Source organism: Panicum hallii, chromosome 5, assembly GCF_002211085.1.
Source record: "Panicum hallii strain FIL2 chromosome 5, PHallii_v3.1, whole genome shotgun sequence".
NCBI classification, from domain to species: Eukaryota; Viridiplantae; Streptophyta; class Magnoliopsida; order Poales; family Poaceae; genus Panicum; species Panicum hallii.
This window is the reverse complement of record NC_038046.1, coordinates 39,559,299-39,581,666: the sequence shown is the minus strand read 5'-3', so window position 1 is coordinate 39,581,666 and position 22,368 is coordinate 39,559,299. Positions and strand designations below refer to the sequence as shown.

Genomic DNA, 22,368 nt, shown 5'->3' with positions numbered 1-22,368 from the left:
CCCAAATGGGAATGGTACGTTTACGAAAAGTATTGTGTATAAGGAGGTTCTTACATCATAGATGCGATGTAACAATAGTTCTATTTTTTTCTTTCCTGTTCTAATATTTTTATGTATGTTTAATGTCTGTACCAGAATAAATAAATATGAATAATGTAAAATGGAATATAGTATTACTATTTATGTTTCTCATTTATCTCTGAGCTAAACACATCTATATCCATAACATTTGTCTAAACCATCATATCATCTTGATATAGATAGAATTGCAACTAACACGTTGCTTCTTAATTGTGACAGGTATCCATAACTTTTTTGTTGATCGATGCCTGGATATGCTGGTCCTCGTGAATGTCATATGGATATCAGAAGCTACTTCCTGCAAATATAAAACACTATCTTAGGCATATCACCGGAAAGATATAAAGTAGGATTGTGATTTGATTTCTCTAGTCAATTTATAAATAATCATTCTTGTATTAGCAACTTCTTAAATTTTTATGAAGCATTGCCACTCTATTTTCATATATTCGTTGTTTAGTACTCTTTTTTCTGGCTGTAGCAACATACGGGTTTTCACCTAGTTGAATTATATTACAAGTTCTACTAAATCTAGTTGTGCATGAAGGTCGTCCTTTGTTTTAGAATGAATATCCAGCAAAGTTGCAATCAAATTGTCGAACATTTCTCTCTATGTGAGTTGTATCTAGAATATGTTGGAGATATGAAAGTGGAAATCATTTATGCGGTGCTCGTACGTGAGTACATGCACAATTTAGTAGGTTACAAGGTAACAAGTGAGGACTTAGAATTACGTATATACCATTCACAATTTTATTTCTCGTTTTGTTTACACAATGGTTTAATATATTCACCTTTTCCAAATGACAAATGATGAGTATGAAGGATGAAGTTTCCGAGGCGGATAGGATCCTAGCAGTGTCGGAGCAGCTCGTATGATTCATTAATAACGAGATCATAAATCTTAACAGAGAGTTCTTTTACGATGGAAAGCTTAATAAACTGCCGCCATCATCATCATGACATTTTTAATTATGTACTTGTAATTGTGAAAGACACTTATAATCATCGATCTGTCGGATAGTGATATTTATGTACTTATATATTTGTAAATATTAATATAATTAAATAAGTAGTACTATTTGTATATACTTAATTTCGGGACGGATCGTGACATTTATTTAGTTTCATATATTATTTCAACTTGATCACGACTAATGGACGTACAATGGAGTACTAGCTTAGGTACGCATAGCAATTCTGTATAAATAAACATCAGCAAAAAATGAAATAGGATAAAAAGAAAAAAGTTACTTTAGTACTACCAGCCAATACTAAAGAAGTCGCCTCTGTGCATCAGCGTGACGGCCCATTTAGTACCGGTTGGTGTTTGCAATCAGTACTAACAAAACCTTTTAGTATCGGACCACGCAGCCGCTACAAAAGACCAAAATTTTTAATCTTGGTTGCTTAGTATCGGTTGCATAACCAGTACTAAGGACGCTTTTGTCATGATACTGATAGTGTGTTTTCTAGTACTGATACATTGCACCCTAAGTTTTGTGTGTTTTATAACCCTTTGCACATAAGCCTTCCCATCAACCCTGCTCAGAATAGGAGTTGGCCTTTATCACGCCCTCTCTCTCTCTCTCTCTCTCTCTCTCTCTCTCTCTCTCTCGCCCCCAACCTTATCCTCCTCTGCATCGTTGCTTCCGGCCCCCTTCCTCTCCTCCTCTAGCGATCTCGCGGACGGTGAGAGGGAGGTGGGCTGGCCCTTTTTCTTCATATATACTTATTTGTCGCTAGTGTCCTTGCCGCGGTCATCATCTTTGCCGGCGGCTGACTCTTGGGTTTGGGGACAAATAAGTGGCTCAATCTGTTTATCCTCGCCGTGGATGAGTCGGTCCTCCCTCTCCGCCGATTCCGCCCAAGCGAATTATTTCCCTTTTTCCCCACCCTCTGCTCCTGAATTTGTTCCCCTTAGCTTCAAGACCAGTAGTAGGCTTGTGTTCTTAGTTCTCTTTACAAGTTCTCGCCGTTATTTTGGCTCTTTGGGCGCAGCTCTTCTTCCTATCGGTGACGATTTCATCTTCATCCTCGATTCGCCGGCGATGGTCGTCATCATCTTCATCCACATCCAACTCAAGCCTCCATTGTGAAGCTTTTCTGCACCAGCCCCAAGCATCATTTTGTGGGTCCTGTTGGACAATTTCATCTTCATCCTCGGTTCGCCGGCGGTGGTGGTCATCATCTTCATCCGCATCCAACTCAAGCTTTCATTGTGAGGCTTTTCCATACCAGTTCCAAGCATCATTTTATGGGTTCCGTTGGACGCTGATACCTCTGGCGTCCCTCGCCGCCGCCGGCGATGGTATCCTGCAGTAGTCTTCCCCGTTGCCAGTTCCACGAGGTGTGTTGGCGTGCGTGTCTCTCTCGAGGAGTGGGTTGTAATTTGCATCTCTGTTGAGGGCCTATTTCTAAAAGTACTGCTCTTTTAGTATATCGTTTTGTACTTATAAAAAAAACCCGCTCACATACTACCCACCAAAAACAAGTCTCTTTGCATGATCGTAAGCTCATCCACGCAACACCCATGTTCAGAGCCATCCTAAAACCCTGGCCGGCATCTATGATCCACTTTATAAGTATCATAAAAAAGAGTTGTCAAAACTGAGTTCCAACGGAAAAAAAAGGTTTTCTGAAGACAATGTTAATGCTTAAAAACAAAATATATTTAGTTGTTTGTGGCTCGAGGAGTAAAATTTGCAAGTCCACGGGTACACGCCAGTATGACCGGACCCAACCAATGTTTTACCTGTCAATTTTGGCTAGCAATTGTACTGTTTTATTAAAATATTATGAGTATTTGGTTGGAGTAAAACAGATATACAAGCACATCTTACTAGCCGATTCGATATTTAGCAGTTGAGGCCGGGCATTGCCATTAAACTGGTTACCAACCTTTTTTGGTCCCATAGTCTCAAATATCATCAGTTCTGTTCAAGCTAACAGAGTCATAAACTGCATTGCCGTGTATCATACAAATGGACTGGTAAAATTTTGTGCTCAAAATATGTATGACCAAAAAGAACCAAATGCAAATTCACTTCTTAGCCCTACAAAGGTCCCATACAGGTATTGACAAATGTACCTGGCAGTTCCTGAAACTGCAATCGTACTGAATTTCCAGATATTCTACATAAAAATGAACTTCCAGAAATTCTACTGGCAAAATCCCTTGATCCCTCGAATCGGATCATCTGATCATGAAAACCGAAGAAAAAGAATGTTCCAAAAAGACATCATGTATTTGTTGAAACAGCCAGCCACTCCCGCATCAACACACAGAAACAATAGTTTACAACAATCCTCTGTTAATATCCCATGTTGGCATCTCTGACCTAAACACAGGTAAAGACAAAGTAAAAGAACAGTGTGAAGCAATCTACTAAACAGATGTAGGATGTAGTACACAATAACCACATATACTAATTCATAGTTTCAAGCTTGAGCAGAACATTCAGATAAGTTTCACAAGGGGCAGAGAGAAGTTTGTTGCCGGGGCTGAGAAGCCCAAGATTAGAGACGTGACAGCATCAGCAACAACAACAACTTAACAACTTAGCCTTTTGTTCCAAGCAAGTTGGGGTAGGATAGAGATGAAATCCACAGAAAACAAGAATAAGAAACACAAAAAGGGCAAAGCTAAAGGAAGAGTTAGGGGTTAAACAAAAAGTAACAAAGGTCACGGTTCAGGTACATTAATTGCTAATCTCCAAGCGCTCCTATCCATAACTAATTCCTTAGCAATATTCCACTCCTTAAGGTCTCTCTTAACCGTTTCGTCCCAAGTTAGTCTAGGTCTACCTCTACCTCTCTTTATATTATCGCCCCACTTTAAAACTCCACTACGCACCGCCGCCTCGGGAGGCCTCCGTTGTACATGTCCAAACCATCTCAACCGATGTTGAATCAACTTCTCCTCGATAGGTGCCACCCCGACCCTATCTCAAATCTCTTCGTTCCGGACTCTATCCCTTCTTGTATGCCCGCAGAACCAACGCAGCATACGCATCTCTGCTACACTCAGTTGCTGGACATGTCGCCTTTTTGTAGGCCAACATTCAGCACCATATAACATCGCCGGGCGAATCGCCGTCCTATAGAATTTACCTTTTAGCCTCTGTGGCACCTTCTTGTCACATAGGATGCCCGAAACCTGCCGCCACTTCAACCAACCAGCTGAAATTCTATGTCTAACATCTTCATCAATGTCTCCATCTTTCTGAAGCATTGATCCTAGATACCGGAAAATATCCTTCTTGGCCACCACTTGACCTTCGAGGCTAACGTCCCCATCCTCATACCTAGTCGGGCTAAAGTCGCACATCATATACTCGGTCTTGGTCCTACTCAGTCTGAACCCCCTCGACTCTAACGTGTGTCTCCACAGCTCTAACTTCATATTAACCCCTGCCCTACTCTCGTCAACTAGCACCATATCATCAGCAAAAAGCATACACCAAGGGATATCACCCTGTATGTCCCTTGTGACCTCATCCATCACCAAGACAAATAGATAAGGGCTCAATGCTGATCCCTGATGTAGTCCTATTTTAATTGGAAAGTCACTGGTATCGCCATCACATGTTCGAACTCAAGTCATCGCATCCTTGTACATATCCTTGATGAGGGTAATATACTTAGTTGGGACTTTGTGTTTTTCCAAGGCCCACCACATGACGTCTCTCGGTACTTTGTCATACGCCTTCTCTAGGTCAATAAAGACCATGTGTAAGTCCTTCTCCTCTCTATATCTCTCCATCAACTGTCGTACTAAGAAAATCGCCTCCATGGTCGACCTCCCAAGCATGAACCCAAACTGGTTTTGGGTCACCCTTGTCAATCTTCTTAGGTGATGCTCGATAACCCTCTCCCAAAGCTTCATCGTATGGCTCATCAGCTTAATCCCCCGGTAGTTAGTACAATTTTGAACATCTCCCTTGTTCTTGAAGATCGGTACTAATATACTTCTCCTCCATTCCTCCGGCATCTTGTTTGACCGGAAAATTAGGTTAAAAATCTTAGTTAACCATACTACCGCTCTCTCGCCCAGGCATCTCCACACCTCAATGGGGATGCCATCAGAACCCATTGCTTTACCTCCCTTCATCCTCTTCAGAGCCTCCCCGATCTCTGCCTCCTGAATCCTCCTCACAAAGCGTCTGTTGGTATCATCAAATGAGTCGTCCAACTCGAAGGTAGGACCCTCATTTTCCCCATTAAACAACTTGTCGAAGTATTCTCGCCATCTGTCCTTGATCTCCGCATCCTTCACCAGAAGTCGATCTATCCCATCCTTGATGCATTTGATTTAGTTTATGTCCCTTGTCTTCCTCTCGCGGGCCCTAGCTATCCTATAAATGTCCTTTTCTCCTTCCTTCGTACCTAGCCGTTGATAAAGGTTATCAAAAGCCTGACCTTTCGCTACACTTACAGCTCGCTTTGCAGACCTCTTCGCTAATCTATAGCCCTCGATATTGGTTGCGCTCTTGTCGAGGTGAAGGCGTTTGAAACACTCCTTCTTCTCCTTAATAGCCCTTTGCACCTCGTCATTCCACCACCAAGTCTCTTTCACTTCCTGCTTGCCTCCCCTACTCACACCAAACACTTCTGAGGCCACCTTCCGAACACATGTTGCCATCTTTAGCCACATATCATCTACATCTGCTCCTTCTTCCCAAGGCCCCTCGCCTAGCATCCTCTCCTTAAACGTTTGTGCCTCTTCCCCTCTAAGCTTCCACCACTTCGTTCTCGCAATCTTGGCACGTTTGTCCCGGTGGGCACGTACCCGAAAACGAAAATCCGCCACCACAAGCTTATGTTGGGGGACAACACACTCCCTAGGTATCACCTTACAATCTAAGCAGGCATGTCTATCCTCTCTCCTAGCAAGGATAAAATCGATTTCTCCTAGCAAGGATAAAATCGATTTGGTTCGAGTATTGTCCACTATGGAAGGTCACTAGATGGGACTCTCTCTTTCTAAAGAGGGTATTCGTTCAAGATTAGAGACGTATGGTGTTTCTAAATTTTTAATTCCTTCCAAATCTGGGTAAGCCAGTATGGACTGGATCTAGACCCATCCACGTGTAACTCTAATTCAAAATAGGAGCATAGGGTCAGAACCAAGACCATGACGGTCTGGCTATGTGGTTAACTTAAAGATGTTAAAGATCCATCCGTGTGTATCGAGGTAGCTTAATCTAGAGAAGAGAGGCTCAATAAAAAGGACCCATACCCATCCACATGTAATTCTAATTCGAACCTAGTGTGCGGTCAGGACCATGACCATAACAGGCTGGCTACATGATTAGCTCAAGGATGTTAAGGATCCATCCAAAGGTATAGACAGTGGCGGACCCAGAGTTCTTTTACAGCCTGGGCCAACCTAGCAAATGATAACAAGTTCACAGTGTATTTGGCCCAGCTGATCTATCTCCAGATCGTTGGATCAAGAAACTAAGAAGCTCACTAGCTCACGGCGCAGCAAGGAGCCCGGGCACATGCCCAGGCTAGCCGGGCCTTGGGTCCGCCAGTGGGTATAGAGGTAGCTAGCTTAAGGTAGAGAAGAGAAGTAATAAGCCAATTTATGTCATGTGTTTTAGCTTCATCATATATCCTTTATCAACTGAAACTTTCTTTTGAAAATAAGCGTAACTTGATTGTCAAAAAATCAAGTTAAGAACTCTGTGATAAGACAGACTCATAAGATAGCATTTAGAATGTCAGGACTTAATACCTCAGATACATTATACTGCTGAGAGACTGCCGATCTTTCCACATTATACTGCTGAGAGACTGCCGATCTTTCCCATCTCATATGTATCAGCGTAGTAGTACAACTTGATCTTATTTGACAAAGACAATCCAGATGCCAAAGGAAGATTTCGAAAGTTCAAGCCGTCAAGCTCAGAAATGTCATCAACAAAGGCAGTGACATCCCCAAGTAATCTAAAGATAACACAACGAACATCTTGTTGTAGATCTGGAAAATCAAAATATAGTGATGTATTCGCTTTTACTTCTGGTAAACGGTATTCCTCTACAACCACCTTGCCAGACTCCTGTAGAAAATCACAAGCACAACAAAAATGTTTATGCACGCAAATATCAAAAAGGCACCAAAAGGATTATAGGTATCAAAAAGTTGAGCTGTATGCTTATTGAACACTCGACTATATGTGGAAAATGATTATGCTTGCAGCAAACTTCACACAAACACCATCACATAGGTGAAGTAACAATATTTTATTGTGTATAGTCGTTCGAGATATGAAGAGAGAACTTCTCTAACCACCATTATATGAACGATGAAGTTTCAGAGAAGATTCAGTTGAATATTTCAGACTAACATGAATAAGAAAAAAATACTCCATTTTGCAAAATGTTAAACTGTCTACAACAAAACCTATCAGCAAACTAGGTCACATGCCACCTGGACGGACTCCATGGCAGTTTGGACTGAACAGGGACAAGCATTAAAGGAGATCACAAGAAGCAGAAAATAACAAAGATATAGCCACTAAAATAAGAACATTTTGAGCAGAGGCAGTGTCTTAGTACCTTAACAATTGTGACCTGCATATAAAGAATTGCTTGATTTACATATCTATCTTCCAAGCGTGTCAATGAAAACTCCCTTGTGTCCAATTCTGAAGAGGAAGGTGAATGGGTCACACGAGGCCTTATAACACTGAAAAAATCAAGCCGAAATCCAGCTATTCCAGGTGAATTAGGTAAGACATATTGCTCAAGAACAAGATCATTATCTCTCAGCCTCTCAGCTTCAACTGGAATCTGAAAATACAAAAGAAAAGCTTCAGTCATAGCTACAATGAAAAGCTGGAACCTGTTCAGCAAAAGACATCAGGTTTACCCTAAATCTCCCCAAGGGTGGTGATCTGTCTAAATAACTTTTCATTCTCATTATTCCCCCAGATGTGTCAGGCTCCATCTCCTTCCTCAAAGAACTGCCAAAAACGAGAATTCTTTTTGCATGGATAAATGAATTCTGTGGATTGATCGGTTTTGATTCATAAAACGAGCTATCACCCAATGACAGAAGATCAAACTCCTCACTGAACTTGGTTGAACGAGAACCAATATGGGGAAGTGTCATTCTTATTGAAACTATACGACAGCGAATAGGATTTGGGAAGTGAAATTTAACGTGTCTTGGTTCTTCAATCATGCTACTAGATTTTTCAGGTCCACAAAGATGCGGAGATGAAGATGCTATATCTTGTACATCCCATTTTCCTATGAATGTCCGATCCTCTCGGTGCATTTTATTACTGGCCCATATCTCTACCTGGACAAGCAGCATGATTATTAGCATATGAAGCAAAGCAGTAAAAAAAAACATGCACTAAGGGAACTGAAAATGAAAACAGCTCGATTAGTTCAAATGATCTTATTATGCATAGATAGCTAACTCTGCCAGAATATGGAAAAGATGCTTCGAAGCTTTTGCACATTGCACTGATTCCAGACCCCAAAAAATACACGCAAAGAACAGACAAAAGCAAAAATAGCCCAACAGGCTAGTTTAAATGATCCTCTTGTTATGCATAGATAAACTCTGCCGTATATGCAAAAGATGTCTTGGAGCTCTTGCTCATCGCGTAACTCCAGATCAGGATTATGCCAACAAATTAGATGTAGTTGTGTCGTCATAGTGACACTAATGGTGCATGTATAGAAAAGACAGGTGACTGTCACGAATCATAAGACTGGAACCACTGTTATTACAAGCTGTCATAAAATAAAGTGCAAAGAGCATTAGTGCAATCCTGAAGTTCAGGTTCGGACTTCAGAAGTCAGAACCAAAGTACTAATGCAGCTCCAGATAATTGAAAGCATATTAGCATTTTGTCTTTAGCAAAACCAGGTGTTGATCTCAGTAGAGCCCATGTTAAGAACTATTTTCGTCTTTACAAATTTTCTCCTTCATTTTTGTGGACATTCTGGGAAACAAGTGGGCTCTGCATGGGATGTGTCTGAAGCTTATGTGGCAAACAATTCTGTAGAGAAAGATAGTATTTTACACATTGCTTCCCTTGTATTAACATGTAGCATGCTCAAGCATACAGCTGAACTGAAATGTCTTCCTTCTCTTGCTCTGGAAGAACATTCATTTGATCAAGCTACATGATTTCATGATTAAAAATATGATTTCATCAACTCCAGTTTAAATATCCTCTTCTCCTCAATAGTCAAGAAAACGGAAATGTCCAGCGAGGTATATCCATATAGCTGGGATTCCCATATATACAATATTAATGTACCCTCGCTAACATTGACCATACAGATTTTATAGATAAAATAAGGATAACATGATGAAGAAAGAGAAAGTAAACTGGGCAATCTTACAATAGGGCAGTCAGATGTTGTGTAACCGCAAGAACTGACAATTATAGCAACACCTGCAACATCTGATAAACCACCAAGAATAATCGAGAACTCCACTGAAGTGTTATTCTCAGGACCTTTCCAGTAAGATTTGTAATCTCCAGTACCAAGAGGTGCCAATAATGATAGCAGTGGTTCAGAGTCATCAGCAGTTTCAACCTGAGTAATATAACATGAGGGCTTGATCAAAGCATTATCTATGGTAAGGCAAACGTCATAGAAGAAAAGAAAAGAAAGGGGAGCGAGGCATCTTTAGAAGAAAAAAAAAATGATATGCATGAAGCCAGTTTGTAACTGTTTTCCCATGGTCCATTGGCAGCCACAATAATGTTTGAATTACAGCAGAATGTATCAATAATGGGCAGCACATCATACAGGAGTACAAGTTATGACAGCATAGTACAAAGTTGAGAAATACCATTTGTAAAAAGCTTGCATATGGAAATTCTGCGAGGGATTCTTCACCATCAAGGATCTGTTTCAATTGTCTCTGACCGGTTTGAATATTATGCGATAAATCAGATATTTTGCTGGATTCTAGTTGGCAGACCTGATTCACAGCATTCAGCGCTGCTTTCTCTGCACGGTCTTTTCTCCGCAAACTCTGAAGAACCCGGACATAATCCACATACAATGCACGTTTGATAATTTCACTGCAGCATGATTTGCACACAAAACTATCTGCCAGTGCTGAATAGCCACCACCTTGACTCCCACCATATATCTTCAGATCCTTGTAGGTGTTAAGCAAAAGGAAGGCTCCTCTCCCAGCACAGCAAGCTTTGCAAACTGTCCTTTCACACTGGGAACATTCCACAAATACTGATTGATTTTCTCCAGTGGATGAAGCTTGTAATGAAGACGGAGCATGGACTTCACATGCCCCATCATAGCAGGCATCATTTTCACTGATGTTCCAAAAGTCTATGGTGTGTTCACTGCCCTTTTCAAGCCCTATTGAAGCATTAACACGATCCTCAAGGACTGCATGGCCCAGCAGCACTAGATTATCAGCTAAGCTGGACAACTTCAACAGGTAAGAATAATCAACTGAACGGTTTGGATCTACTGTGGCAGGAATTACACCAACTGATAACAATGCTCGGTCCCTTTCAGCGGCAGAAAGACCAAGATGGAGACGTTTTATTTCTAGCTTCATCATTTGCTCAAAATTAAGACCCTTTCCCTGGAAAGATGAATAAAGTTTACATCTACATTGGATTTAGATTCATAAACACATTTTTTTCTTTAAAATAGGTCCATTTCTATTCCTTTTTTCCAGAATAAACAAGTATGTATTGGAAAGCAAGGAAAGTAATAGTGCCAGAACTCTAAAAATATGTAAAGTACACAACCATACAAGCAACACAACTGTAACCTGAATAGAACTAGAGATTATACAACTTATCATTGGAAGCTGTCTTTGTTAGGGAAAAAAGGTTTTAGTAATGTTGTTACTAGAAACTACCCTCTTGCCCATTACTGGTAACTTCAGGACTCACCACAGATTATTTTAGAAAAAGGAATGCTCAACATGGATAAAGAAAAGTCTACCAAGAACAAGAAGATATAAAAAATAGAATTGAAATAAGGTGATTTTTTTAACAAATGGATACCTTATTATAGCCAGACAGGGACTCCAAAAATTGAAGATAAAGCTGTGTGCTGCCACATTCTTCAACCTGGTTATTCACTATAGGAGCAGGAACTTCCAATGAAGGGGCAAAAGGGTTAACATCAAATCCATCATCTAAGAAGTTTGTTTGTTCCCCATTACCAAAAGATGTATTTTCAGTTACATGTGACTTCGACATGTCAAAATCACCTGTGAGAAAATCCAACAAATTTTCCGAACCACCTGGTTGAACTGATGATGAACTTTTAGTATAAGACCCACCACTGCCATGAGAATCATTCCCAGGCCCAGAAGAATTTGCAAAAGACTTCAAACCTAGATCACAGTGAGCATGTGATAATTTTTTATGGAGAAGCTCCATAAATTCAGAAGCACGTCCACTATTGTTTAACATGTCCGCCCATGGAAGAGAAACTCCAAGTACTTCAATCTGTTAAAGAAATTTATCAAACTAATCAAGAAAAAGATATAGAGGAATAAGTAGTAAAGCCCAAAATAACATTCTAAAAGCATCCTGTCTAAAAAATTCATCAAAAATTTACCTCACCAAGAGTAATGGGTGTCCTCGATGCGGCAGATGGATGAAAAGATAATGCAACAATCCGATTTAAAAAGTTTAGTTCTCCCTCTAACTCTTCAAAGTCATACAACAATGGAAGGTAAGTGCTCTCTTGAACGTTAGGCCTAGCACTTTTTCCTGTAACAGCTAAGTCCTCTGGATCAATTCTTCCAGTGACTGGAATCAACAAATTTGTGCCATTCGAACACTGTGGAATGCAAGCACCCTAAACAAGTAATCTCCCAATTAATATTCATCTACCAGTTAAATAAGATGTTCAAAATACAGCAGAGGGAACAAATGGAAACAATACGTGCAGGCCTTTGTCTGGCTAGTAAAGAATTAAAAATTGCCTAAAAACAGAAGAGTTCTAATGAAAAGTAAATTATAGTTTAATGCATCCGCATGCTTTAATTGGATTTCATAGAGGAGAAAATATCAATTATTCAAATGCATAGCAGTTGGCATACACAGAAAATATCTAGAGAACTAATTGCATTATTGTAGAAAAATACAAAACAATACTTTAACAATGACACAAATATATCAGATGAAACCAATACCAGATGGAGCAATAACCAAATTTAAATTGACAGTACCATCTGTGTGAACGGCTTGAGCTAGGGATCTCCGTGTGCTGTTAGCTAGACAGGATCCTTCTGTCTCTTTGGTAGTATAGTCATTTTTTACATGTCTGTGTCGCGTATGTTATAAGTGTAATGTAGGCAGTTAGGGCATGTAACCTAACAAACTTATCATCTTCAATTAATGAAATGACGCACAGCTCGCCTTCATGCATGTTCCAGGAAAAGAAAAAGATCTAAATTTCTACGGTACCTGAACAATATATGGAAATGGTTGTAAACTTAACCGAAATCCACGCCAAAAGTCTGCTTAGCTAATTTCAGTTTTAGCAAAAGTTATCAGCAAGCAGTTTAACTCTGGTTCTGAACCATGCAAAAGTCATGTTCCATATTTCAAATTGTTGGAATCGCAAAATAGCAAGATGTCTTAAAACCAGATTTTGATGGCACATCAGATGCTCAAATTTTAGCAAGGAATGTCATTTTTGTGTCTGCGTTCCTGACATTGGGTACAGGGTGATAGTTCATCAAGCCAAATCGAAAAAATATGTGAAATAACTTTATTTACAAAAACAATTTGATGAAATAGCTGGAGCAAGAAAATAAAAGAAATGATAATAAACCAGTGAGAAAAGATAAGAGACAAGGACCTCAACCACAAGCTTAAGGGCATCTATGCTTGAACCAAGTCTAACATCTACAGTTGCTGGATATGAAGAATCTTGAACACTGTGGGAGACAGTAAGAAGCAGTTGACAGACTTGACAAGGTTCCCCAAGGTATATAAAAAGTTCAACGTAATCTGCACCTTGCTGACACACCTGCAGGAGCAGAAGTCCTTAACATGCTATGTGAAAAAAAAAATCAAGACAAAAATGAAATAAACCAGATAGTTATCAGGAATTACTGGACAGTGTATTTAAAGAAGAACTATACCCAAATAAGATCCTTCTTTTTGAAGCTGAGAAGACTGGAACCACCATCAGCCACTGGGGTGATACTAGGAACTGGCTTCAACATGCATCCAGACGGCCTTGATAGCACCTAAATTTTCAAGATCAAGAATGTTAACACAAAAAGTATAATATAAATAATATACTGAAATCAAGACCAACAACATGAATTTGAAAGAATATACTGATAATGAGTAAGTTTACCTACTTTGAGAGGGAACATAGGGATGGACGGGAGATGCCTATATAGCCTCAATCCAAGGAACATCTCCAACTGCTTTTGGCGGGAACTATCATTCAGATAATTGTGGTACCTTCTTTGCACTGTAATCCTCACATTCTGAACAGCTGAGAATTTACTAAACTTTCCTGTTTCCTCCTTGAATATGTTCAGAATCTCACTGTGCATAGCTTTTGAGCCAGTGTACAACGTGGCATGGATATCGCCGGCCAAAAGAAAAAGTTCAGCAAGGTGGTTCACTGGAGCAAGCATTGTTGAGCCTTTGAACTGATCAAATGTCATATCAAATCTCTTCCACGGCTTCTGTGGAGCCTCCTGGCATGGATGTTCCCATGTGGTCGTTCGTGTATTATGATCGATATAAAATGATTTTCCTGTTACAGAGTCAAAGCGCTCCTCCCATCCAGGGGGCAAAGAACGAGCATTTCGACTGTCATATTCAGAATATCTGCTTGATAACCCAAACATCGCATCTATGTCAAGTGAGATACCCAATCGACTACACTGTTCAACAAAAACTTGAAGTGCCCCAAAGTAACTAGCAGCATTGGTCCGATCAAGAGAGTCTGCACAATTGAAACGTATCACCCCATTTTGAATAGATTCCATGCAAAATCCACCATTTATGTCGTCATTACAGATAATTGATCCTTTACATTCCTTAAGCTGCTGCCTTACATCATAGTATTTCCCTTCACTGAAGCCAATGGCCATTGTAGGTGCTTTCAGATGCCTCCATAGGCCCTCAACTGTCTGCTGCTGTCCTTTTAACTTCACAGTGGCATGCCAGTCATAATTTATCAACTGAATCCACGTGCTACCAAGCTTTCCAGTAGACTTCATGTACTGCAGAGATTCTTTGAAATGATCAACAAGAACTGACTCAGTTTTTCCTTCACCGTATCTTAGTAGGTTAACACAAATAATGGGAACCATTCCAGATTTCTTATGCCTAGATACATTCGCTTCAGATGATTTATTGCCGTATCTTCTACTCAGTCGTTGGTAGTATTGTAAGCTCCCGTTGTAAGGATCATCAGCAACATATATTTCAGCTTCTACTGACACAGCATTCTTTATTTCTGCACCCCACCATATTGGTATAGTTCCACGCCGCCAGATATATGAGCTAAAAGGGATACACTGTCCACCGTTTCTAGGAACCCAAACAAGTTGCTCACACTCTACCTCATTACCTGTGCCTGAACATGCATTCAGTCCACGAGCCAAATAGCGGGTTCCAGGATGCAATCGACTACGGCGTGCAATAAGGGCAACTAACCCACCTTGCTGCCCTGCACCTCCAAAGTTTCGACACTCAGCAAACCCCTGCAAAAGAATGACACAGTGCCCTGGCAAGCCAATGTCCTTAAAGGGCTTTGAAAGCCACTCATTCCAAACAAATTCCTCATCTGGTTCCCGTAGTGTCATACGGCTTGGTAAGGGCCTGGTAATATCCCTTGTCTCACAGAAGTAGTACTTCCCATCAATGTCAAGATCAGCCAATTCACGGATATTTTTCTGCTCTCCAGTCCCCTGAGGTTGGGGGTTCTGCAGCTGAATCTTTATCCATTGACTCTCCGCCACTGTGTATATGCATCCACCTCCAGGCAGGTTCGGTACTGTTGCGCTCAACTGTGTCGCAACTAAAAGCAAAGCGTAGCTTCCCAACACTGCATAGCCCAGCACTGCTTTTGCGTATGTGGTGCTCTTGGACAGAATCCTTGATCCGTCAGTGATGTAGTTCAATGCTGCTGCCTCAGAATCAAAGGCGTCCTCCCCGTACTTGCCCAGGTAGCGCAGGGCACCGGTGGTTGGGTCGACATAGATGACCTGAGTATCACTTCTCGTCGACAAGCTGATCACAATGTACACCTCGGTCGTCTCCAAAACAACGACGACGACCGATGTGTCCTTGGGCCTGGGCAGCGACTTGCTGCGAAACATCTGGAATTTCTGGAGAAATAGACTGGACGGGCAGTTTGGGTGGATTGATCTTGCACGCTGAAGAAGAACCTAATGAAATGGATCGGTGAATCACACAACATTAGCACGGCAGCACGCAGAAAACAAATCCGCAGCTAAACTGATTTGGATTTTCTATCTTATGATCACAGAGAAAGAACGGAGGAATCCCAGGAACGAAACGAACTCCTAGAAAAATCCTTGTCCCAGCAAGCTAGGGCTACTCACCAAGAAAAGAAGAAATCGATCCGAGCCTGGGCGGATCTAGGCACCGCGCCAGTCCGGAGGAGGCCGTCGGTGCGAGAGGGAGGGGGTCACGACCCCCGCGCCGGTGAGGAGTCAGGATCGGTAATCTCCAGGCAGGGGGGAGCGCAAATGATTTGGAGGAGAAATTGGGGGTAAATTAGAGAAGGGAGTGAAATAGTCAGAGGACGGGAAGTTTCAGAGCTGTCAGATCCATCGCAGTGCCGCCCTTAAGTCGAGGCTTCAGACAATTGCCTTGCTTTAATTCCAACACACCATCACTTTTTTCGTACTGAATACGCTGCTGGACGCTCGACCTACCTGAGTCACACGTCCAAAGGTCCAGCGTGCACGCTACGAGTATGTCCGAAACATTACTCGTCTCTCTCTTTAATACCAAAAATTAATATTGGCGATTGGAATACTGCAGGAGATTACCCGTCGGTACATACAGACAGAGGTACCTCCTGTTAGGGTGTCTAGCTCTAACTTTTTGGGTGACGAGGCGTACGACTCGGGCCTGACAGCTGGGATCATGGTCTCCGGACCCCCCCCCCGTGCTCATATAGGTCCAGCATCTCCACGTACCCATATGGGCAGGGTGCTCGGGTCTGACCTCCACAAGCCCGGACCCTAGGGGGTCCAGCGTCGCCACGTGTGGGAGCCAGACCCCCATGGGCCTGCCTCTCCAGCTGGCCTCGGGGACCCGGACCCCCCTATTTCCTCCGGGACAGGGTCCGGCGCCGCCACGTGCCACCAAGGTGACGACCGCGGAACGCCAGCCCAACAACCGTATTGAATGCTGGTAGGTGGGCTGTGCGCGCCCAAATCAAAGCATGGTCTGCCCAACTGACACCACGGTAAGCCCGTCTGTTACCAAGACGGCGCGTCACTGTGCTCTGCGCGCGGGCAGACGACGTCTAGTCACATCACGGCGCTGCGCACGTGAGTAATGATGACCTGCTACATGTGTGCTGAGGCGTGCGCTGCAACAATGCGCGCGGAGGCGACGGCGCGGCAGGGTCAGCGCTGCTTCTTCGCCTGTCAGAGAGTCCTGACCCAACAGTGGCAGCACGGCTTCCACTGTTGGGTAACACTAACAGCAGATATTGTGCCGGCAAGGCGGCACACGGCCATATCTTGACTGTGGATACGCACATCGACTTCCCGATCGTGAGGACTACAGAGAGAAGCTGGAGATGAAGATCTCCATATCTCTCGTAGAACAGGCTCCTGTTGGCCGGGCCCACCTGTCGGGACCCCGCACTGTGTAAGTGCTCCCCTTAGTCTATAAAAAGGAGAGTGTACTCATTAGAAAGGCATCGATCCATCAAAGGTCTCATAGACAAGCTCTCAAGTCTCTCAGGTCCACAAAGACTCTCAAGCTTTCTCAAGCAATACACACACAAGTGGACGTAGGGTATTACGCTCCGGCGGTCCGAACCACTCTAAATCTTTGTGTATTTCCCGTGTTCCTCCGCCCTTAGATCAAGCGCTCCTAAGTCTCCTCCAAACCCATCCTTATCTAGGATTAGGCGGGTGCATTCCGCCACCCGGCTGGAGATTTCCTCCGACATTACCAGTCCAATTCTCCTTACCCAAATTTTTTTTATAATCACCAAAACACTTCTCCCTCCTACCTAAATAAAGAGATTCATCCCTCTACTTTATCATTGGTGATTGGATTTTAATAGTTTGCTGCAACAACCATTACCAAAATTATAAAAGTAGTTATTGGTAATGGAGAGAGTGTGTTTTTGATAAGAGCTATGGTAATCTGTTGGAGATACTTTAAAAATTTGCTATATAGTACGTCCTAAATTTTGACGAGGTCACAAATTGGCAAAAAAAAAAGAACGTACTAGTTTTAGGCTTTAAGTCATCGTGGAACAGAATACTCCCTTTTGAATCTTAAATAATAATGCTCCAAGTGAACTTCGAATTTTAGGCAGATAGTTTTTTACAAAATAGCTTTAGATATGAAAAATTACATGACGTCAGAAAAGTACAACAACAAAACTAATAATATCATAGTATGAATCAATTATATACATTCATGATGTCCTAAACATCTTTCTTTTTAACAAACTGGCAGAAGAATCTGCCTGTTGTGTTTAATAGGAGGGAGGCTAGACAGCCAGTCAGAAAGTAGGATGTGCTAAATAGCATATATTTGGGTCGATATAGAGTAGTTTATAAAACAAACCAGCGCTGATGTGCTTTAAACATCTCGAACTGATCAATTAGGACATGATATTGGATCGATATTCTTCTCAATTTGTTTAAACACAAACCTTCTCGATGGCACTAGTGAAATGTAAAGGGGGGGATGGAAAACTACAGTCCGCATAGGCGGTAGTGGGAAACACCTTACCACCAACCCCTTCCTCACGGAGGAGGAATAGAATCAGGAGATTGGTGAAGGATGATGAGGGAGATGGAGATTCTTATCACTAACTTTTATAAAGATTTATTTCGCAGCTGTGCAGGTGGTCGTTATGATGAGCTACTCTCGTGTGTTCCTCTGAAAGTATCTACTGAGATCAATCAGTATTTGAGGCGGGACTTTTCTGATGAGGAGATCAAATCAGCCCTTGACAATATGGGTGATCTAAAAGCTCCGGGAGTAGATGGGATGCCGGTCCTCTTCTACAAGCAATTTTGCACTACGGGAGAAGCTTTATTTGCCGAGTGTCTGACATACTTGGCAAAATAATATAAGCACTCGGCAAACCCTTTGCTCGGCAAAGAGGAAACAGCAAAGAAAGGGTCGGCAAAGGTCTCTTTGCCGAGTGTTTTTTGTCGGGCACTCAGCAAAGACTTTGCCGAGTGTCTAATCCTGCTCTCGGCAAAAAAATGGACGTGACGGCGGAAGAAACGGTGACGGACGTTTGCCGAGTGCCTGAGAGAAGCACTCGGCAAAGCGTATGCTTTTTGCCGAGTGTCCTAGGTCAGCACTAGGCAAAGTTTATGCTCTTTACCGAGTGCTGGTGGAGTGACACTCGGCAAAGCGTATGCTTTTTGCCGAGTGCTAGTGGAGTGATACTCGGCAAAGAGATTTATTTGCCGAGTGCCGCGGAGAGGCACTCGGCAAAGGTATAAATTTTTTTTTGAAACGCCTGTTTTCTCTCCCTCCCCGGTTGGGAAGCCTCACACAATAGTTTTACAAATTTACAATAGCTACACAGATGCATCAAACAAGCTGATCGACCACAAGTTTTACAGGAGTTTAACGATGAAGTTAACAAGCAATGCAAAATAGTTTTACAAGAGTTCAACGGACAAATTCACAAAGTTCACAAATAGTTCTCAAAACCACTGATTACAACAAATTCACAACAAGTTCATGATATGTGAGCACAATATCTGTAACTTCTGTTCGGAGGACATCAACCTCAGAAACGCTTGTCAGCTCTGGGTCCTCAGAAGAATGGCGCGGAATGCAGAAATCTCCAGCTGAACTTATCCGTTGGAATCCGTTGGATCCATTCAAGTCGGTAGTCCTTTCGGAGATACTTGCAAATATTTTCCTGATTGCGTTATGCCAGATTGGCTTAGCTATCTCAAGAAATTTAAAAACAGCCAAGACTGGAAGATCAACACTTCCCACGTCAGGTTCCTCCTTGTCATCCCGTCCATGGAAATCTGATCCGCCAAGCTTTAGAAGCTCATACGTATCAGCTAGATCACTCAACCCTGTTGAAGAAACAGTCCCTGGTTAGTCACATTGAGGTTTCAGATATATCTGACAGGCATAAAAGGCATAGCAAATATTTTGTAGGTCATCTTCTACATACCAGATACTTTCCCATCGCTTCGATAGACCTCAATACCATGCAAACCAGCTGCTTTCAAATTCTTTATCACAGCACCAGGATTTCTCAGTGCCCACGGATGAGCTAAAACTGCTACACCCCCAGTTCGACAAACTAGCTGCACCACAGATTCCGCACTCGGTTCACTACCTCTACAAACGAACAAAACGAAATCTACATTGTTAATGTAGCTCTACACGTCCTGATACAGAATGAACTATAAACATACCATCACACATGATCTAGAGAGGGCAAGGGAAACAATTGATCGATACAACTTACGTGGCATAAGCAGGTCCTCCGTCGTACAAATACCTGCTAAAAGCCTGCCTGAGATCCTCCACATATCCAGCATCAACCATGGCACGGGCCACATGCAATCTGCCGGGAGCCACTCCATTCCCAGCTATCGTACACACATCTTCCAACTTCATTGGCATGCCAAGGCCCCTAAGCTTCAGTAACATCTCGTTTGCGCGCGCATATCGGCCCTCCCTGATACCGGCTAGAAACCTCTCTAGTTCTTGAGGTCTAGCAGGACCCCAGCTACCGTAGTATGCAAGAATGTGCACGGGTTCCTCAGCCCCTGACCCTGATTCGTCACTACCAATCAAAAGGGCTAAGAACTAAACACATTTTGCAGTGAATGACAATAGCATAGCCCAAGTTTTGCGATTACGGCCGTGAGAATGAAGACAGAAGAGGTTTACCTAGGCGAGTGCACGGCGCTGATCTCAACGCCAGGGATGATCCTGACTGGATGCCGCTTTGCCGCTTCCACGGCCTCCGGGACGCCGGCCATGGTGTCATGATCAGTCAGCGCGAACACTTTCACCTGCGCTGATCACAAGGCAGTTCACTAGTATCAGCAATTCAGCATGTAAACTTGCATTGATCTGCAACGCAGGCATGATTCAGTGAACAACAATATCAGGCGTGAGTGACTCGTTGATCACAGTGTACAATGCAAGTACACGCAATCTGTAGACGAACAATGTCTATTGCCTAGAAGCGCAGCTGCGAAAGCTTACCCCGTTGCGGTGCGCGCGCTCGACGAGCTCGGCGGGCGAGAGCGTGCAGTCGCTGCACGCCGAGTGCGCGTGTAGCTCCACCGCGACGCGCGGCCTCCGCAACCGCGCCCTCCTGGGCTCCGCAGCCTGCCCGTCGTCGCTCGCCACCACGCGGCCAGGGCAGGCCCAGCGGAACAGGGACCTCCGCGCAGCCAGCTCCTCCTCCGTCGGCGCCCTCGGCCTCCTCTTCTTCTTCCTTCTCCTCCTCCTACCCTTGTCCCGCTGCGGCTCCGGATCTCCGGCGTTCGGCGCTGCCAATGTGGCGATGGTAAGGAGCTGGGCGAGGAAAGGAATGAAAGAGCCGACGAAGTGCACAGGCGTTCGGGTAGCCTGTGAAGGAATAAAAGATTTTTTGCCGAGTGCCAGATCACGGGCAGCAACCAAAACACGGGCACTTGAAAGAAGATGCAGTAGTGTTGTTTGGATGGCCCGAATAAGCAGCCAAATGGTACGTGGAAAATCCGCTTTGTAAGGACCAGCTGCCGTATCCACGAAATGCGGCTACGTTGCTCGACCAGAGTTGATATAAGGGAAACAGCGAAAACGGTTGCACGCATACAGTGGAAGGAGCAAAAACGGTGAGTCTGAGCATGCAAATGTATGTAGTAGGGTTCCAGAGTGTTCCGAGCGAGGATTAACAACGGGAAAAGCCAACGGCTCGGATGCTTCTAGTTGTGGGCCGCTGGATCGGAGCTTGGCGTGCTGTTGGCGTCGAGGATCACGGGCACTCGGCGAAGTTTCCTATTTTTTTATTTTTCAACGCATCAGCGTGAACTGTTGAAATGTGGCAATCTTTGCCGAGTGTCCACAAACTGGACACTCGGCAAAGACAATATTTGCCGAGCGCTATTCTGTAACACTCGGCAAAACATATTTATTTTTTTTCTTTTTCCACCCAAACTTTTTCTGTTGTGATTCTAGATTAACTTGAACTACGTATGCAAGTTTGGCATACTACTCAAGTCGTTTGCTATATTTAGTCAATTTATTTCATTTGATTGAATTTCTTGGAATAATTCAAATTTGAATTGCAAGTCATTCAAAGAGTGAAAAAAAATAAATTAAAAAATATTATTCATATTATTGAGCCTACTTCGACACCTTATCCATGAACAGACAAGAATTTCAAACATCTCATATTCATGAAGCATGACCACAAACTTGGGGTTCAGTTGTTTTTAAATTGTATAAAAAGCAAATTTGGTCAGAAAATCATAAAACTTGCCCAGATGTCATGATATCATATGTGGAGGTTGTGATAAAAATTTGACAAAGTTTCGTGAAAGTTGTAACATACGATGCTTACAAACCGAAACATGTCCAAATAAGTTTCACGATTTTATGTGAAGGCCAACTAGGTGTTAAACATCGTAGCTGACAAACTTTCACGAAACCTAGCCAAATTTTTATCACAGCCTCCACATATGATATCATGACATCTGGGCAAGTTTCATGATTTTCTGACCAAATTTGCTTTTTATATAATTTAAAAACAACCGGACCCCAAATTTGTGGTCATGCTTCGTGAACATGAGATGTTTTAAATTCTTGTCTGTTCATGGATAAGGTGTCGAAGTAGGCTCAATAATATGGATATCATTTTTTGATTCATTTTTTTCCACTCTTTGAATAACTTGCAATTCAAATTTAAATTATTCCAAGAAATTCAATCAAATGAAATAAATTGACTAAATATAGCAAACAATTCGAGTAATATGCCCAACTTGCATATGTAGTTCAAGGTAATCTAGAATTACAACAGAAAAAGTTTGGGTGGAAAAAGGAAAAAAATAAATATGTTTTGCCG

At 42.6% G+C, this 22,368-nt stretch overlaps 2 protein-coding genes across 3 annotated transcripts; both read right to left on the bottom strand.

Moving 5' to 3' along the window:
• Positions 1 to 2,959: 2,959 nt before the first annotated feature.
• LOC112891723 (probable phosphoinositide phosphatase SAC9) lies at positions 2,960 to 15,912 on the bottom strand. 2 transcript variants are annotated; one of them, XM_025958662.1, is made up of 13 exons: positions 15,662 to 15,912; positions 13,436 to 15,484; positions 13,211 to 13,318; positions 12,925 to 13,095; positions 11,674 to 11,916; positions 11,112 to 11,561; positions 9,914 to 10,681; positions 9,457 to 9,654; positions 7,961 to 8,395; positions 7,648 to 7,881; positions 6,891 to 7,148; positions 6,824 to 6,857; positions 2,960 to 3,422 (listed from the first exon to the last, which is right to left on the bottom strand). In XM_025958662.1, the coding sequence occupies exons 2-12, from the start codon at positions 15,413 to 15,415 to the stop codon at positions 6,834 to 6,836; spliced, it is 4,869 nt and encodes a 1,622-aa protein (XP_025814447.1). In that variant the 5' UTR covers positions 15,416 to 15,484; positions 15,662 to 15,912; the 3' UTR covers positions 2,960 to 3,422; positions 6,824 to 6,833. The 2 variants fall into 2 exon arrangements, with proteins under 2 accessions (XP_025814447.1, XP_025814446.1); XM_025958661.1 differs by having other exon boundaries at positions 6,824 to 7,148.
• Positions 15,913 to 18,998: 3,086 nt separating this feature from the next.
• LOC112892647 (3',5'-nucleoside bisphosphate phosphatase-like) lies at positions 18,999 to 20,293 on the bottom strand. Its single transcript, XM_025959781.1, has 4 exons — positions 20,202 to 20,293; positions 19,774 to 20,094; positions 19,474 to 19,643; positions 18,999 to 19,372 (listed from the first exon to the last, which is right to left on the bottom strand). The coding sequence occupies exons 1-4, from the start codon at positions 20,291 to 20,293 to the stop codon at positions 18,999 to 19,001; spliced, it is 957 nt and encodes a 318-aa protein (XP_025815566.1).
• Positions 20,294 to 22,368: the final 2,075 nt, after the last annotated feature.

Bases quoted from the DNA above. Each gene is read 5' to 3' on its own strand.
- LOC112891723 (XM_025958661.1), bottom strand. From the start codon at position 15,415: ATGTTTCGCAGCAAGTCGCTGCCCAGGCCCAAGGACACATCGGTCGTC. The intron at 13,319-13,435 runs GTAGGTAAACTT...TTGAAAATTTAG, and splicing joins TCCCTATGTTCCCTCTCAAA to GTGCTATCAAGGCCGTCTGG. The intron at 7,149-7,647 runs GTACTAAGACAC...GATTTTCTACAG, and splicing joins TGCAGGTCACAATTGTTAAG to GAGTCTGGCAAGGTGGTTGT.
- LOC112892647 (XM_025959781.1), bottom strand. From the start codon at position 20,293: ATGGCCGGCGTCCCGGAGGCCGTGGAAGCGGCAAAGCGGCATCCAGTC. The intron at 19,644-19,773 runs GTAAGTTGTATC...GTTCGTTTGTAG, and splicing joins GGAGGACCTGCTTATGCCAC to AGGTAGTGAACCGAGTGCGG. The intron at 19,373-19,473 runs GTATGTAGAAGA...TTTCTTCAACAG, and splicing joins AAGCGATGGGAAAGTATCTG to GGTTGAGTGATCTAGCTGAT.